The sequence below is a fragment of the Hyperolius riggenbachi genome, chromosome 1, assembly GCF_040937935.1.
Source record: "Hyperolius riggenbachi isolate aHypRig1 chromosome 1, aHypRig1.pri, whole genome shotgun sequence".
In the NCBI taxonomy this organism is placed as follows: domain Eukaryota; kingdom Metazoa; phylum Chordata; class Amphibia; order Anura; family Hyperoliidae; genus Hyperolius; species Hyperolius riggenbachi.
The window spans coordinates 619556715-619572384 of NC_090646.1; the positions used below are offsets into that span (position 1 = coordinate 619556715).

Consider the following 15670-nt stretch of genomic DNA (forward strand, 5'->3'; position numbering starts at 1 on the left):
AGAGCAGAGAGGAGTTCTGAGTTCAGGACCACTTTAAAGTGAACCAGAGACAAAGCACCCTCATGTATTTGACCATATATATCAGTGGGAACATTAAAGAAATCACCTACCATGCTTTCTGTTTCATTCTGCACTGCACAGCTTTCTTCTAATCAGCCCTGATAAAATCCCCGACTGAGCATTCAGTCTGGCTTTGCTCAGGCATCATTATAGCTGAGTCTGTCTTCTCTGTTGTCTTTTCAAGCCCAAGCCTGCCCCCTTCTGGCTCTGCTATAATGACTGGGCTATAATGATTCCTGAGCAAGGCCAGACTGAATGCTCCGTCGGGGATTTTATCAGGGCTGATAACAAGCAGGCTGAGCAGTGAAGGATGAAACAGAGAGCAGGGTAGGTGTTTTCTCTAATGTTCCATCTGATATATATGGTAAAATACATGAGGGTGCTTCGTCTGTGGTTGACTTTAAAGCAAATCTGTAATAAAGAAAACTTTCCCAGTTGGGGGTACTTACCTGGGGAGGTGGAAGCCTCTGGAACCTAATGAGGTTTCGCCCGTCCTTTTCATCCTCCATGATCCAGCACTGTCAGCCGTGGAAGATCGGACTTGTAAATATTTACCTTCCCCGATCCAGCGCAGGCGCAGTAGTAGCTTTTCTGATGGGCTCTGGCAGAAATAGCCGAGCCCAATTGAGTCCGCCCTACTGCACAGGAAACTCGCCCCTGCACAGTAGAGCAGACCCAATCAAGTATTTCCTCTGGAGCCCATCGGAAAAGCCGCTACTATGCCTGCAATGGAGCAGGTAAATATTGCAGGCGCTATTGTGCCTGCGCCACAGCCAGTAAGCTTGCTGGCTGTATTTCTGGGGTTGGATCGCTAAGGCTTCGCACTCCCAAGGTAAGTAACCACCAGAGGCTGTTTTTTGTTAGGGCCCATTCACACTTAAAGGACACATCCGAGCTCATTTAAAATAAGAGAAAAAAAAAACACTTACCTGGGGCTTCCTCCAGCCCCTGCCAGCCATTCTGTGCCCTAGCCGAAGCTCCGCTCACAGCCGGTGGCCCGGGGTCCCCTCCGGCGCAGGATATCCACCGAGCCTGTGCGAGCGGCTCTCAGAGTCGCACTGACATCATCCGGACTGTAACCGCAGACGGCAGTGCAATGTTACAGGAGAGAACTCCTTCCCCGTCCCATCGTCACCCATACACGTCATGTCAGAGAGGAGCTGTGATAAAACAACAGCTACTCCTTCCCTGTAGCACAGACCACATGACCTCACCCACCTCCTCCCTCTGCTCAGGGCTTAACTCCTTGTGGCCAGCACTGCAGCCTCAGTAGAGTCTCATAATGGCGAGAATCTGCTGAGCTGCAGTACTGGCCTCAAAGAGTTAATCTCAGCGCCATAGGGAGGAGCAGGAGAGTGAAAGTTCTTCTCTATCTGAAGAACTGCCACACTACTGCTAGCTCTGTGCTATCTACAAAGATCTCTGGTGACATTAAACATTTTCAAAAAATAATTTCTCTGGAATGGCTGCATCCCATATGAAAACTGTGGGGGTAATGGCACAGACCATTATTAACCAGTAAGAAATCAGTGGGCATGAACAGGGGTTTATAACTGTAATCGCAGAGTCCTCACTAGGAGCCGAGCTCCTGCTTTCAGTCGATCTGAGTTGTGTTTCCAGCCAAGCAATAAGCAGCCATCTGCCGCAGGGCCCTCCCAACCTCACACAGGACTGTGGAAACGCAATGCAATTAATTGACAGGGTACACATCTGCTGCAGAAGGGTGCAGCTCCTCTGCCAGTACCCATCGCTGGAGACTAGCAATACTTATTTGGTACAAAGTTTCCTGAAATTAAAACTCTGGGATGCCTAAAACAACAATATCTTTTTAGTTACATTAGTTGTTTGCTAAGAATAGTGACTACTTTACAGAAACATCGCAAATCATCGCTGTTATTTTACCTCCATTCCAAATCTACATAAAGGGACAATAGCCTGAAAGCTGCCCTGTAAAGTTTATATGTCTACATAAGGTGTCAGCTTAGCACCCCCCCCCCCCATTCAGCTTGCTGATCTTTCTGGTAGAGAACAGTTGGGAAGGGGTGTCGGAGGAGTTGGCTGCTAGGGCCCCTGGACACCATTAGGCCATAGGTAGCTGCCTATGTTGCCTTGTGGATGATCCAGCTCTATGTGATTTCACTTTGCTTCCTGCCCCTATGACAGTGGGGCAGAATTCTTAACACCTGTGCAAGGAAAACTGGAACAAAGCATGTATTAATGTGGCAAAGTTGCTCAGAACACCCAATCAGAATGATCGATCCATGCATCTGCTCCAATTTTTTTCATATCCAAAAGAAGCTATTCTTTACAGCCCATAACCGCGTACAGATTACTTCCTTTTTGTTTTCTTGGGGTAGGGAAGGGGGATGGTAGGAAGCGTCTAAAGGCCACCATACACAATCTGATGTATGGTTAAAGAGGAACTCCAGTGAAAATAATGTAATAAAAAGGTGCCTAATTTTTACAATAATTATGTATAAATTATTTAGGCAGTGTTTGCCCATTGTAAAATCTTTCCTCTCTGATTTACAGTCTGACATTTATCACATGGTGACATTTTTACTGCTGGCAGGTGATGTCACTGGAAGGAGATGCTGCTTTTTTAGCAGTTGGAAACAGCTGTTATTTCCCACAATGCAACAAGGCTCCCACAGTGTGATGTGAGGACCTCAGTGCTGCGAGGTGCTGACATCACACTGTGGGAGGGGTTTCACCACAAAATCAGCCATACAGAGCCCCCTGATGATCCGTTTGAGAAAAGGAATAGTTTTCTCAAGGGAAAGGGGGTATCAGCTACTGATTGGGATGAAGTTCAATCCTTGGTTACGGTTTATCTTTAACTTTGTAAGCAATGTATTTCTAAGACTGCAAATTGATCAGAAAGAACAGCTTTACCTGAGTGAGTTTTGACTGATATTTTGAACTATTGATTGGAAGGGTCATTACTTTGAAAGCTCCTAAGCCAACTTCCTTGTTCCTTCCCTTCTTTGTGCAGCAGCTCCCCCCATTCCATGTGCAGCCTCCCCATTCCCTGTGGACTATCCATGTACACCAACCCCTCTCTCTTATTTACAGCACTCCTCTTCTATGTGTTGTTCCCCATTTGTATCCTCTTTTGTCAATTGGAATCCTTCTCTTCCATCCACAGCTGCCCCTATTTCCAGCCACTCAAGGCCTGGGCCCTTATGGCCTTTCCAGAAATCTGGGTTCTGCTACACAGCCTTTCACGGGGCAGACTCCCCTGTGAATATTGATAACTAATAACACAACATCTCAAGTAAAAAGAAAAAAAAACATGTTTTACATCAACTGATATTTATTAAAAGTGTTCCACTGTCTGTGATCAGGATTTTTGGAAAAACATTAGTTTTGATGGTTTTCTTTTAACCTCCCTGGCGGTACACAGTTTCAATGTCTGCGGCCGCGGGAGGATTTTTACCTATAAAATGTTATTTATAGTCTTCAGCTAGCACTTCGCTAGCTAATTATGCCCCCCGAGTGCTTCCGGTTCCCTCTGATCCCCCCGATCGCTGCCGGTAATATTTACCCGTCTGCGATAGCTTCTCCATGCAGCTTCACTCGTCGCTATGCCGACGATTGGACATGACGTCATCAACGTCATGCACTGTTCCGATCCTCTCCATAGCGAAGCCGGGAGCTGATTGGGAGGCTGCGCCATCGCGTATTCCCTGGGGGGTACGCGGCAATCGGCGGCATTTAGAGGGGACTTGGGGGGCATACTTAGTGAGTGAAGTGCTAGCTGAAGACTATAAATAACATTTTATAGGCAAAAATCCTCCCGGGGCCATGTGATACCCTGCGGTGGCTAGCCCGACCACAGGCTTACTGCCACGGAGATTAAGTGGTTGCCAAGGGCAGCATAATGTCTTCCTGTTTTACCAGTTTTGATAAGTAAAGGACCACTATCCCGAAAAAAGTAGGCAGTTAAAATCTGACATAACCAACAGGTTTTGTGCCTGTCCATCTCCTCATGGGGGATTCTGAGGGATTTATTTGTTTCCAACAGCATTTCTTTAACAGCAGTTTAACTGCCAAAATAGCAGGGCTGTCGAGTCAGAGTTGGAGCAATTTTGGGTACCTGGAGTTGGTGGTTTCAAAAACTGAGGAGTCGGAGTCGGGAGTCAGGTGATTTTTGTACCAAATCCACAATCCCGGTAAGAATTAGACCAAGGAGCCGGAGTCGGAGCCAATTTGGGTACCTGGAGTCGGAGTTGGAGTCCGAGGATGATTTCTGTACCGACTCCACAGCCCTGCAAAATAGTAAGATACCAGCCAGCCTCCCTACTCACTTGCACACTATTTTGTCAGTTAGACTTTGCAACTGCTGTTCAGGAAATGCTGTTGAAAACAAAGAAAACCCTGAGAATTCCCCATGAGGAGATGGACTGGCCCAAAACCTGTCGATTGTGTGCGATTTTAACTGCCTACTTTTTTTTCGCGATAGTGGTCCTTTCAAGAGAAACTCTGACCAAGAATTAAACTTTATCCCAATCAGTAGCTGATACCCCCTTTTACATGAGAAATCTATTCCTTTTCACAAACACACCATCAGGGGGCGCTGTATGACTGATATTGTGGTGAAACCCCTCCCAGAAAGAAATTCTGAGCACGTACTCTTGGCAGTTTCCTGTCTGTGAACCCTGTTGCATTGTGGGAAATAGCCGTTTACAGCTGTTTCCAACTGCCAAAACAGCAAGCAGCAGCTACATCACTTGCCAGCAGTAAAAATGTCACCATGTGATAAATGTCAGAATGTAAATCAGGGATTTAAAATATTTTACAATGGGCAAACACTGACTAAACCATTTATACATAATTATTGTAAAAATGAAGCACTTTTTTATTACATTATTTTCACTGGAGTTCCTCTTTAAGGTGAAAGTTGTAAAGTTGTGTGTTTAGTACAGCTGTTAAATCCTAAGCTGCATATTACCTACTTATGGGAATGAGGAGACGTTGATACAGTTACTGTTACGATAGACTGTAAACAGCAGCTTTTGTAGCAACATTTTGAAATCCTCACTAGATTTCCCGGTAAACCTCTAAAACTATTTATGATTACTGGCTGAGCAAATAACTTGAGCAATACATTCCACCTGAACTTTGGCAAAGGCAGTATCTCTTGTACACAGAACCCCTGATTTACCTTAAATCACATGACTGAGAGTTGGGTAATACCACTTCTTGTTACAAAGGGGTTGCTACACAAAGTTATTCTCTGGGAATCATCTCTTTTGTCTTTAGTCTGTTTTCACCTTTATTCTATTGAAAACCTGTTATGCTTCTGACAAGAAAGAAATGACTAACAATAAGGTGGGAAAACTATCACAGAAGTAAAGTTCAGGTGCCCATGGATTGGTGGATGAGGCAACAAATTTGATCTCTCTCAGGATGTACCAAACTGTAGATTTTGTAGCAATTTCTCTTTTTTTTCTATTTTAGCAGCTTAAAGGAGTTATCAGGCGAATTTTAATAAAATAGGCGCTACTTACCCGGGGCTTCCTCCAGCCCCAAGCTCCCAGCATGTCCCTCGCCGCAGCTCTGCCAGCAGCCGTTCACCGCAGCTCCCTCCCGGTCCCTGGCCATGACGTCAGGCCGACCTCCAGGTCGCAGTCCGCTCCGGTCCACGTGGCGGTGATTGACAGCGGAGGTCGGCCTGACGTCATCGCCGGGGACCGGGAGGGAGCTGCTTATGTTATTAAAATTCACCTGATAACTCCTTTAAGGATGCTTTCTTTATCTGCATGGAGAGCTCCTTTGATCTTCCACATGCAAGCCCCACACCTCAAATCAACTCCAGGCCTTCTAAATGCTTACTGTATATACTCGAGTATAAGTCTAGAAATTTAGGTCTGATTCACTTCATAAAAGTATAAGGGGTCGACTTATACACAAGTCACGGTCAACACTGAGCACACTGAGTAATGTGTGTACTAGAAGTGACATTCCCATTTGCAACAATTTACCCAGCGGTAAGTGATACTTTGAGGAAAGGAATTGTCAAGAAATCACAGGTCTGAAAGTTCTGGCCACAACAATTAACAAGGAAAGGGGCAGGGGGGAAATACTGGGCTGCATAAATGAGTGAGTAATTGCAGCAATTGTGGGCCTGGAGGAGGTATTGGCTGCACTTAAAGGGACACTTAAGTCAAACAAAAAAAAATGAGTTTTACTCACCTAGGGCTTCCAATAGCCCCCTGCAGCTGTCCAGTGCCCTCGCTGTCTCCCTCCGATCCTCCTGGCCCGCCAGCAGCCACTTCCTGTTTCGGTGACAGGAGCTGACAGGCTGGGGATGCGAGTGATTCTTCGCGTTCCCAGACACATTAGCACCCTCTATGCTGCTATATGGTATATGATATATGCTATAGCAGCATAGATGGCGCTATTGTGGCCAGGAACGCGAAGAATCACTCGCGTCCCCAGCCTGTCAGCTCCTGTCACCGAAACAGGAAGTGGCTGCCGGCGGGGCCAGGAGGATCGGAGGGAGATGGCGAGGGCACCGGACAGCTGTAGCGGGCTATTGGAAGTCCCAGGTGAGTAAAACTCTTTTTTTTTTTTTTTACTTAAGTGTCCCTTTAAGGGACAGGAAGGGTTCATGGCTGCAATACTGTATGCAGTGCAGTCATTTACCACTCCTGTTCCCCAAGTGCAGCCATTAGCTTTGCTGGATATACTTACTGTATACTTGAGTCAATAAAAAAATGACATCTTAAGAGGGTTGAATATTGGAGTCGACTGTAATTGATAATGACATTACAATGGATTTGCCCACACATGCCCATTAACCATTATGTCGCTATCACAATGTATGGCGACAATATATTATTTGGAAATATAGGTGTTATTTTTCTGTTTTGTTTTTCTTTTTGTCCGCTCCATAATTACAAGCCCCTATGTAGTAAAGTAAAAGTAATTTTTCCTCATAGAATATAGATTAAAAAAGCTGAGTCCCTAAGGCAGGGGTGCCCACACTTTTTAGGCTCGCGAGCTACTTTTAAATTCGCTGAGGCCAGGAGATCTACCGGCATTTCAAAGGCAATCCCCCCCCCCCTGCAAAGGTAGTTAGATATAGGTGCCTACAGTATAGGTTAGCTGGGTGCCTTCAGTATAGGTTAGCTGGGTGCCTTCAGTATAGGTTAGCTGGGTGCCTTCAGTATAGGTTAGCTGGGTGCCTTCAGTGTAGGTTAGCTGGGTGCCTTCAGTATAGGTTAGCTGGGTGCCTTCAGTGTAGGTTAGCTGGGTGCCTTCAGTGTAGGTTAGCTGGGTGCCTTCAGTGTAGGTTAGCTGGGTGCCTTCAGTATAGGTTAGCTGGGTGCCTTCAGTGTAGGTTAGCTGGGTGCCTTCAGTGTAAGTTAGCTGGGTGCCTTCAGTGTAGGTTACCTGGGTCCCTTAGTGTAGGTTAGCTGGGTCCCTTAGTGTAGATTAGCTGGGTCCCTTAGTGTAGGTTAGCTGGGTCCCTTAGTGTAGGTTAGCTGGGTGCCTTAGTGTAGGTTAGCTGGGTGCCTTAGTGTAGGTTAGCTGGGTGCCTTAGTGTAGGTTAGCTGGGTATAGAAGCCCGGGTGCACGCAACTTACCTCCCTCCAGCGATGGCGTCCTGGCTTCACCCCCTCAGCCGCGGCTGCCTGGAGTGCAGATATGCAGTTTGGCGGCTGAGGTAGGCTCCGGCGGACAGCGTGAGTGAAGGCGGAAGTGTTGTCTCCAGCGCCGCCCCCCAGCCATGACACTGCGTCACCGCCCCCGGCCTCTCAGCCGCGCCTCTCTCCTCCCCGCCTCTCTCCTCCCCGCGGCCAGCAGCAGAATCTGACAGGACGTGGCCAATTGGCCGCGTTCTTAAGCTGCTGGCTGCTAAATTCAATGGGACGCGGCCATGAGGCTGCGATCTACCAATCAGGCGGTCGCGATCTACCGGTAGATCACGATCAACCTATTGGGCAGCCCTGCCCTAAAGCAACTATTTACGTATTTTTTATTTGGGGGGGGGGGGGGGAGGTGGTCTTTGGAAGTGTAAGTTATTAATTTTATTAATATTGTGTATGTATGTATGTATGTGCCTGTATGTGTAATTTGACTTTTTGGCCACAAGATGGCGCTAGTGAACACTCTTCTGTTATAGGAAGTGTTCACTCTTTTTTTTTTTACTTTTAACTACACTGTGATGGCTTCCTGTTTTATGAATGGACGCGGCCGCTGATCGCGGTCACGTCCATTCATTCCAGGCAATGCGATTGGGTAGAGGACCGCTTGGTCCTCTTCCCCAATCCCAAATCGCGTTGACCCGATGGTAAACGGCGGCGGGAGCGGTGCGCACACGTGCAGAGCGGCGGCGGGAACGCGCGACTTATTAAAACGTCCTGTTGCCGTTAACAGGCTCAAACAGGACGTTTTAATAAGTTAGATTGTCATTAACTGGTTAAGGAGCCTTTAAGTCAATTGTCCAATAACTTTTGAGCCCCTGAAATAAAGGGATTGTGATAACAAAATGCTTTAGTTGCCTCACATTTTATGCAATTGTTTTGTTCACTTTATTGAATTAAAGCTGAATGTCTGCACTTCAACTGCATCTGAGTTGTTTCATTTAAAATGTATTGTGGTAATGTACAGAACCAAAATTAGAAAATAAAGTTATCTCTGTTCAAATATGTGTGTGTGGGTGTGTGCATGTGATAGTCAGAGGGCACATTTTAAAGCCCCAGTTTGGGTAAAGCTGTTATGTCCATTTGGTTGAACATTATTTTCTGTTTCCAATGTTTTTAACTGTTATTGTAAAACACGAACATGAGAATGTTTTTTAGTACATTATAACTCAATTTTCTATACACATGAAATACAGTAATCCTAGTTGAATAGTCTTCTTTAACATTAAAGGAAATCTGAGATGTGGCAAGATAAAAAAATTATACATTCCTGTGGCTTCTGCAGGCTTATTGCTTCCTCGCCATCCTCCTCTGCTGCCGGGATCTTCCACAATTGCTCCGATCTGGGGCTTACTGGGCAGGCCATGGGAGCATGTGTTGCCAGTCTGCGCTGGCTGGAGGACTTTCCAGGGCCAATTGTGGAGAATCCAGAAGGCACTGGAGGATGGCGAGGCAGCGATGTGCCTGGATGGGTCTGGAGGAAGCCCCAGGTATGTATAATTTTTTTGTCCTGTCCCATCTCAGGTACACTTTAAATTGGTTATTGGTATTTCATACACTTACCTCGTATACAATGGGGTGTAACACAAGCATAACGTGCAGTGTCACTGTCCCGATTCATTGCTACTGTCACAGGGAATGCAACACAATGACCATTGTGAAAGTGGCTTTAACCTCTTGCCGACCGCCTAACGCAGGATGTCGGCGGCAGTGAGGCTCTGCTGCTCCTCTGCAACGCATATATGCGTCACCTCGCGAAGAACTGGATTTAATGGGAGCTTGCGCTTGCATTAGCGTGACCTCCCATCACTGTACACAGCGGGCCCCAGCAATCAGCCTGCCAGCTGCTGATCAGTGCTGGCAGGCTGTTTTTTTTTTTATTCAAATGTATATGTATGTTTATACATAGCGCTGGCATCTTACAAAGCACTGTGCAGAGTATAGTCTTGTCACTTAACTCCCTCAGAGGGGGTCACATTTGAATCCCTACCATAGGCATATGTCTATGCATGTATGTAGTGTATGTATCATAGTGTATGGCCAATTTAGAGGAGGAGGGGAGGGGGTGAAAAAAATATTTTTTTTTACAAAAATGTTTGGATTTTTTGATAATTAAAAAACAACAACATAGGCAGCAATCAAATACCACCAAAGTAAAGCTCTATTTGTGAGAAGAAAAGGAAGTAGAATTCATGTGGGTGCTATGTTGTATGACTGAGCAATAAACCATTACATTTGTGAAGTGCCCAATTGTAAAAAATGGCCTGGTCACTGGGGAGGAGGGGGGTTATAAACCTGTGGGACTTAAGTAGTTAAACAGAGTTGAGAACATTCAGGATATTATCTAATTTTTTATGTAGATCCCATCCACCCTCCCTTTGCTGGCCATACGACTGCATGATGAGGAAAGGTGGGCGGGATTTGTGTGATTCTAGAGGAGAAAGCTGGTGCTACGTCCAGATCACCTCCATTTGGCCTACCAGATACTCCGATGGGTGCTGATATACTCGAGAGGGTTCCACTACCGTACTAACAAGGACAATGAGGAGTTCACAGACCATAAGTATTCCCACCTCAAGCCACCTGACCTGTAGATAACTACATTTGTGGTCACTATGGGGTCATTTTTGTTTACTTGATTTCTGAAGACATTGCAGTCTCAACCTGACGCAAATCTCCCCCAGATTCCCTTTGCACAATGCTGATTGTAGATTCTATAGCAAGTACTTACTGTTGGACTGTTGAGATCTGGGGGTGTGGACATATCACCAAATAAATTCATCTGGTCAACACCCTTCAAAAAGAACAAGAAGGTTATTGAAATATTCACCAAAACAGGAGATAACAACACAACCTCATGGCCAAACCTGATATTGTAAAGCATGGTAGCAAAACAATTAAGTGTATCTTCTTCACTTGGGTTTGTTGATATCCTTGACCCATCCATTATGCCAAAGGCGCATTCAGACTCTGCGGATGCTAATTACTTTCTAATGTACGCTGTGCACCAGGAATAACACTGCTGACTTTATACATAGATGTCCGTATTAACTTTAGTACAGGTTCTATACAGAAGTGAAGAGATAAAGCGAAAGTAGATTTTATCGACAATTTATGGCACTCTCTTCCAGTACTGCCTGCTCGCCATTACTATATGTGTCATAGTGCTAACTGCCATAAGGAAACATGTGACCTGAATTTCTAGTTTAGATTTAAGGTATTGGGATAATAAGCAGACACTAGTGCTCGTTTCTTGTTAATGCAAACCTGAAGTGAAAATAAACTTATGAGATAAAGAATCGTATGTGCAGTACAGCTACTGTATGTAATAGAACATTAGTAGCAAAGAAAAGAGTCTCATTTTGTTTTACAGTACAGGAAGAGTTAAAAAACGTCAGTTATCTATGCAAAAGAGCTTCTCTGAGCTATTTGACCAACTCAATCAAATACAGTCATTTTCTGAAGCAGTTAAACAGCAAAGAAACAGTGAGAGACAGCTTGAGATAAGGTTTTATCTTCAAAGTTCAAAGGGTCATTATTTCTGTTTTGTTTTATAGCTTATAGACAGAATATAGTTTTAAAATTGCAACTGTGACAGAATGATGCAATGTTATAAATAAAACTATATAACGGAAAATAAAAATATGAGACTTTTCTTTGCTTCTAATGTTCTGTTCATTATCTGTACTACACATGCAATTCATTATATCAAACATTTTTTTTTTAGCTGTAGGTTTACTTTAAGAAGATAATAAGCTATGAGGATAAGCGTTTTAAAGACTGCCAACCCATCAACAACAGGGGTAATAAACACACAAATAGTGTTGTAATTCCATGCCTTACAATATCACCCTAACCGGGGGCTGTAGGATGGTTAATGCATGCTATAAAATAAATAAAGCAAAAGTAAATGTTGAAATGCAACTCTACTACGAAATGCGCGTTTAAAAAAATCAAAGCAAAAACACAAAACATTGTGCAGGAGCTTTTAATAAAAATAAATAAATAAGTAAAACAAGCTTTATATTTGTATCTATTCATATAATACTTTCTCTCTCTCATCTATAACTTCATATCTATCTATCTATCTATCTATCTATCTATCTATCTATCTATCTGTCTACCTAATCTACCTATGGTATCTATCTACGGTATCTATCTATCTATCTATCTATCTATCTATCTATCTCTCTCTCTCTCTCTCTCTATCTATCTATCTACGGTATCTCTATCTATCTATCTATCTATGGTATCTATCTATCTATCTATCTATCTATCTCTCTCTCTCTCTCTATCTATCTATCTACGGTATCTCTATCTATCTATCTATCTATCTATCTATCTATCTATCTATCTATCTATCTATCTATCTATCTCTCTCTCTCTCTCTCTATCTATCTATCTACGGTATCTCTATCTATCTATCTATCTATCTATCTATCTATCTATCTATCTATCTATCTATCTATCTATCTATCTCTCTCTCTCTATCTATCTACGGTATCTCTATCTATCTATCTATCTATCTATCTATCTATCTATCTATCTATCTATCTATCTATGGTATCTATCTATCTATGGTATCTATCTATCTATCTATCTATCTATCTATCTATCTATCTATCTATCTATCTATCTATCTATCTATGGTATCTATCTATCTATCTATCTATCTATCTATCTATCTATCTATCTATCTATCTATCTACGGTATCTCTATCTATCTATCTATCTATCTATCTATCTATCTATCTATCTATCTATCTATCTATCTATCTCTCTCTCTCTCTCTATCTATCTATCTACGGTATCTCTATCTATCTATCTATCTATCTATCTATGGTATCTATCTATCTATCTATCTATCTATCTATCTATCTATCTATCTATCTATCTATCTATCTATCTATCTATCTATGGTATCTATCTATCTATCTATCTATCTATCTATCTATCTATCTATGGTATCTATCTATCTATCTATCTATCTATCTATCTATCTATGGTATCTATCTATCTATGGTATCTATCTATCTATCTATCTATCTATCTATCTATCTATCTATCTATCTATCTATCTATCTATCTATCTATCTATCTATCTATCTATCTATGGTATCTATCTATCTATCTATCTATCTATCTATCTATCTATCTATCTATCTATCTATCTATCTATCTATCTATCTACGGTATCTCTCTCTCTATCTATCTATCTATCTATCTATCTATCTATCTATCTATCTATCTATCTATCTATCTATCTACGGTATCTCTCTCTCTCTCTAGCTATATATCTATCTCCCCCTCCCTCTCCCCTTCTCTCTCTCTCCCCCTCCCCTGTTCTCTCTCCCCTCCCCCCTCTCCTTCTACCTATCTCTCTACCTATGGATCCTTCCATCCATCCATGCAACACGACATTAGAGAAGACACTAGCAGCTGTATTCTATGAGCCCCTTTGTGTTTGATGTGGAACATATGTGTGTGAAAGGGGAATAGTTTCCATGCGGGGCAGGTAGCCGGGTCATGGTGATGAAGTTTCTGCAGTACAGCATCTGCTGACGTGGATGGAAAATGCAGAGCTGTCAGACACAATTCATAAAACTCTATGTGTGACGCTGCTTTTGAATCTGCGCTAGGGTTGTTTTTGTTCATGCTCTTGTTGAGACAGCTGGCTCGCTGCATTCTGAGATGAGATTTTTTACCATTCATTTTCCAATGAGTTCTGCTATGTATTATATATCTTGGCCTCTAGCTGCAATGGATGCTAAGCACATCATGAGGTAAAGGTTCGTATTAAGCACAACATGGTTGGCACATAGGATGGGGGTAGTGTTAGTACTATAAGGTGGGGGAGGGCTAGTGCTAAGCACAGAATATTGGGTGGGTCAGTGCTAGGCACATAATGGAAGAAGGGTTAGTGTTAGTCATGCCATGGATGCCTTAGTGTTAAGATAGGTAGTGGAGGTAATGCTGGCGCCAGGCATAGGATAGCAGAAGGGTTAACGTTAGACACAAAATTGGGTAAGGGTTAGTGATATGTGTGGGGGTGGGTTAGTGTTTGTTATAGGGCGTGGTTGGGTCAGTGATAGGCATAGGTTTGTGGTTGAAATAAGTATTAGGCATTCATTGAATAAGGGGGTGGGAGGGCATGATAATATTTCAGGGTTTTTGAAAATTATTTTTAAGATAACTTCATGACAGCTTTCTTCCCAGCTCCGTTGGTAAGTGTTCTTATTTTTTGTGACTGGCTGTAAGGTAAATTAGCATATTTCAGGATCTGAACAGAGAAGTTACCTTTTTTATTTAACTCAACTGCACTCAAATTCATATTTTAAGTGAGCACAAATGGCAGTTCTCTGCTCTGCTCTGTACACTTTCAGTAAATCACCCTCATTACAATTTGAATTCTGACAAGCAGGCAAAGCTTTTATACCCTCTCCAACAACTACTTCCTCTTCCTCACCAACAACTACTCCCTCTTCCTCACCATCAACTACTTCCTCTTCCTGGGCCATGGCAAAAGCACAGGAATCTGAGATTTGGGAGTATTGTTATTTTATTCATTGTAAGAGAGGGAGTTTTACACAAAACAATGTGATTTGGAAATGCTTTCCAATGTCATTTGCATTTACGTAAAGTTAAATTTCTGGCTTTCTTGTGCACAGCAGCTCAACCCACGCAAAGAGCTGCGTCCACTGTTCATAGACCATGGGGGACAGTAATGAAATTCACACAACACAATAGCCTGCCTGACATTCACTAATTTATTCTAGAGTTTTAACAAATTCTCCTGATTAACTAGAATTATAACCAGTCCTGCTGGTCTGAGAGCATCCGGCGTGTGATCAAAACAGACAGTTAACACTAAAGGAGTCTCTTTAACTGGCCTTGTAAACAAATTAATAAATAATAAGGTGATTGATATGGGAAATAAACAAGTGAAGGTGGAGACAGCAGCACATGGGTGTTTGGTGGAATAGTGACATAAATAACAGGTAATAACGTCATGAAATTGGGTAGAATAAGCAACTGCTTCCTCTAAAAAGGCTGGGTAGGAGTTATGCCACACACAGCCTATGATAATAATAGCATTAAATAAACCCCTGAAGGGCAGGTCTGCTTGGCAAACTGATGCATATTTCTGTCAATTTAAGGAAAATGGCCTTAAAGGACCACTATGGCGAAAATTGTAAAATTTAAAATACATGTAAACATATAAAACTAAGGAGTACATTTGTCCTAGAGTAAAATGAGCTACAAATTACTATTCTCCGATGTTGCTGTCAGTTACAGTAGGCAGTAGAAATCTGACAAAACTTACAGGTTTTGAACTAACCCGGTTTCTCATGGGGGATTTTTAGGGTTTTCTTTCTTTCAAAAGCACTTAGTGATTGGCAGTTGCTCAAATCAGCTGGCACAATAGTGTGCAAACAGGTAGGAGGGGCAGCCGTCATCTTTGTATACATCCCATAGGGATTGCTTTTTTAACAAAATACTAAAAATCCCCAAATGAGATGGACTAGTCCAGTGATCTGCAAACTTGGCTCTCCAGCTGTTAAGAAACTACAAGTCCCACAATGCATTTGCCTTTATGAATCTTGACTGTGGCTGTCAGACTCCTGCAATGCACTGTGGGACTTGTAGTTCCTTAACAGCTGGAGATCCAAGTTTGCAGATCACTGGACTAGTCCAAAACCTGTCAAGATTTATACTACCTACTGAAAGTGATAGCAACATAGGAGAAAAGTAGTTTATGGTTCATTTTACTCTGGAAGAAACATGCTTCTTTTTTGTATGTGTTAACATGTATTTTACATTTTAAAAATGTTTGCGATAGGGGTCCTTTAATAGAATTTTGCAAACAGCAATAAAGAGCTGTTACTTACGGGAAAGGCCTATAGACGTTTGCAACATAGATCACCCAAGCCAATTCTTTGAGAACATTTCATGCA

The 15670-nt window shown here is 42.8% G+C and overlaps 1 protein-coding gene across 4 annotated transcripts in view; it reads right to left on the reverse strand.

Annotated features, from left to right (window-relative positions):
- Positions 1-15670, reverse strand: part of DAB2 (DAB adaptor protein 2) — a 230627-nt gene that overhangs the window by 37897 nt on the left and 177060 nt on the right. For all 4 annotated transcript variants that reach the window (XM_068250826.1, XM_068250852.1, XM_068250843.1 and 1 more), the window contains exon 9: positions 10447-10509. In XM_068250826.1, coding sequence (XP_068106927.1) covers positions 10447-10509 — 63 coding nt within the window. The remainder of the gene's footprint in view (positions 1-10446; positions 10510-15670) is intronic.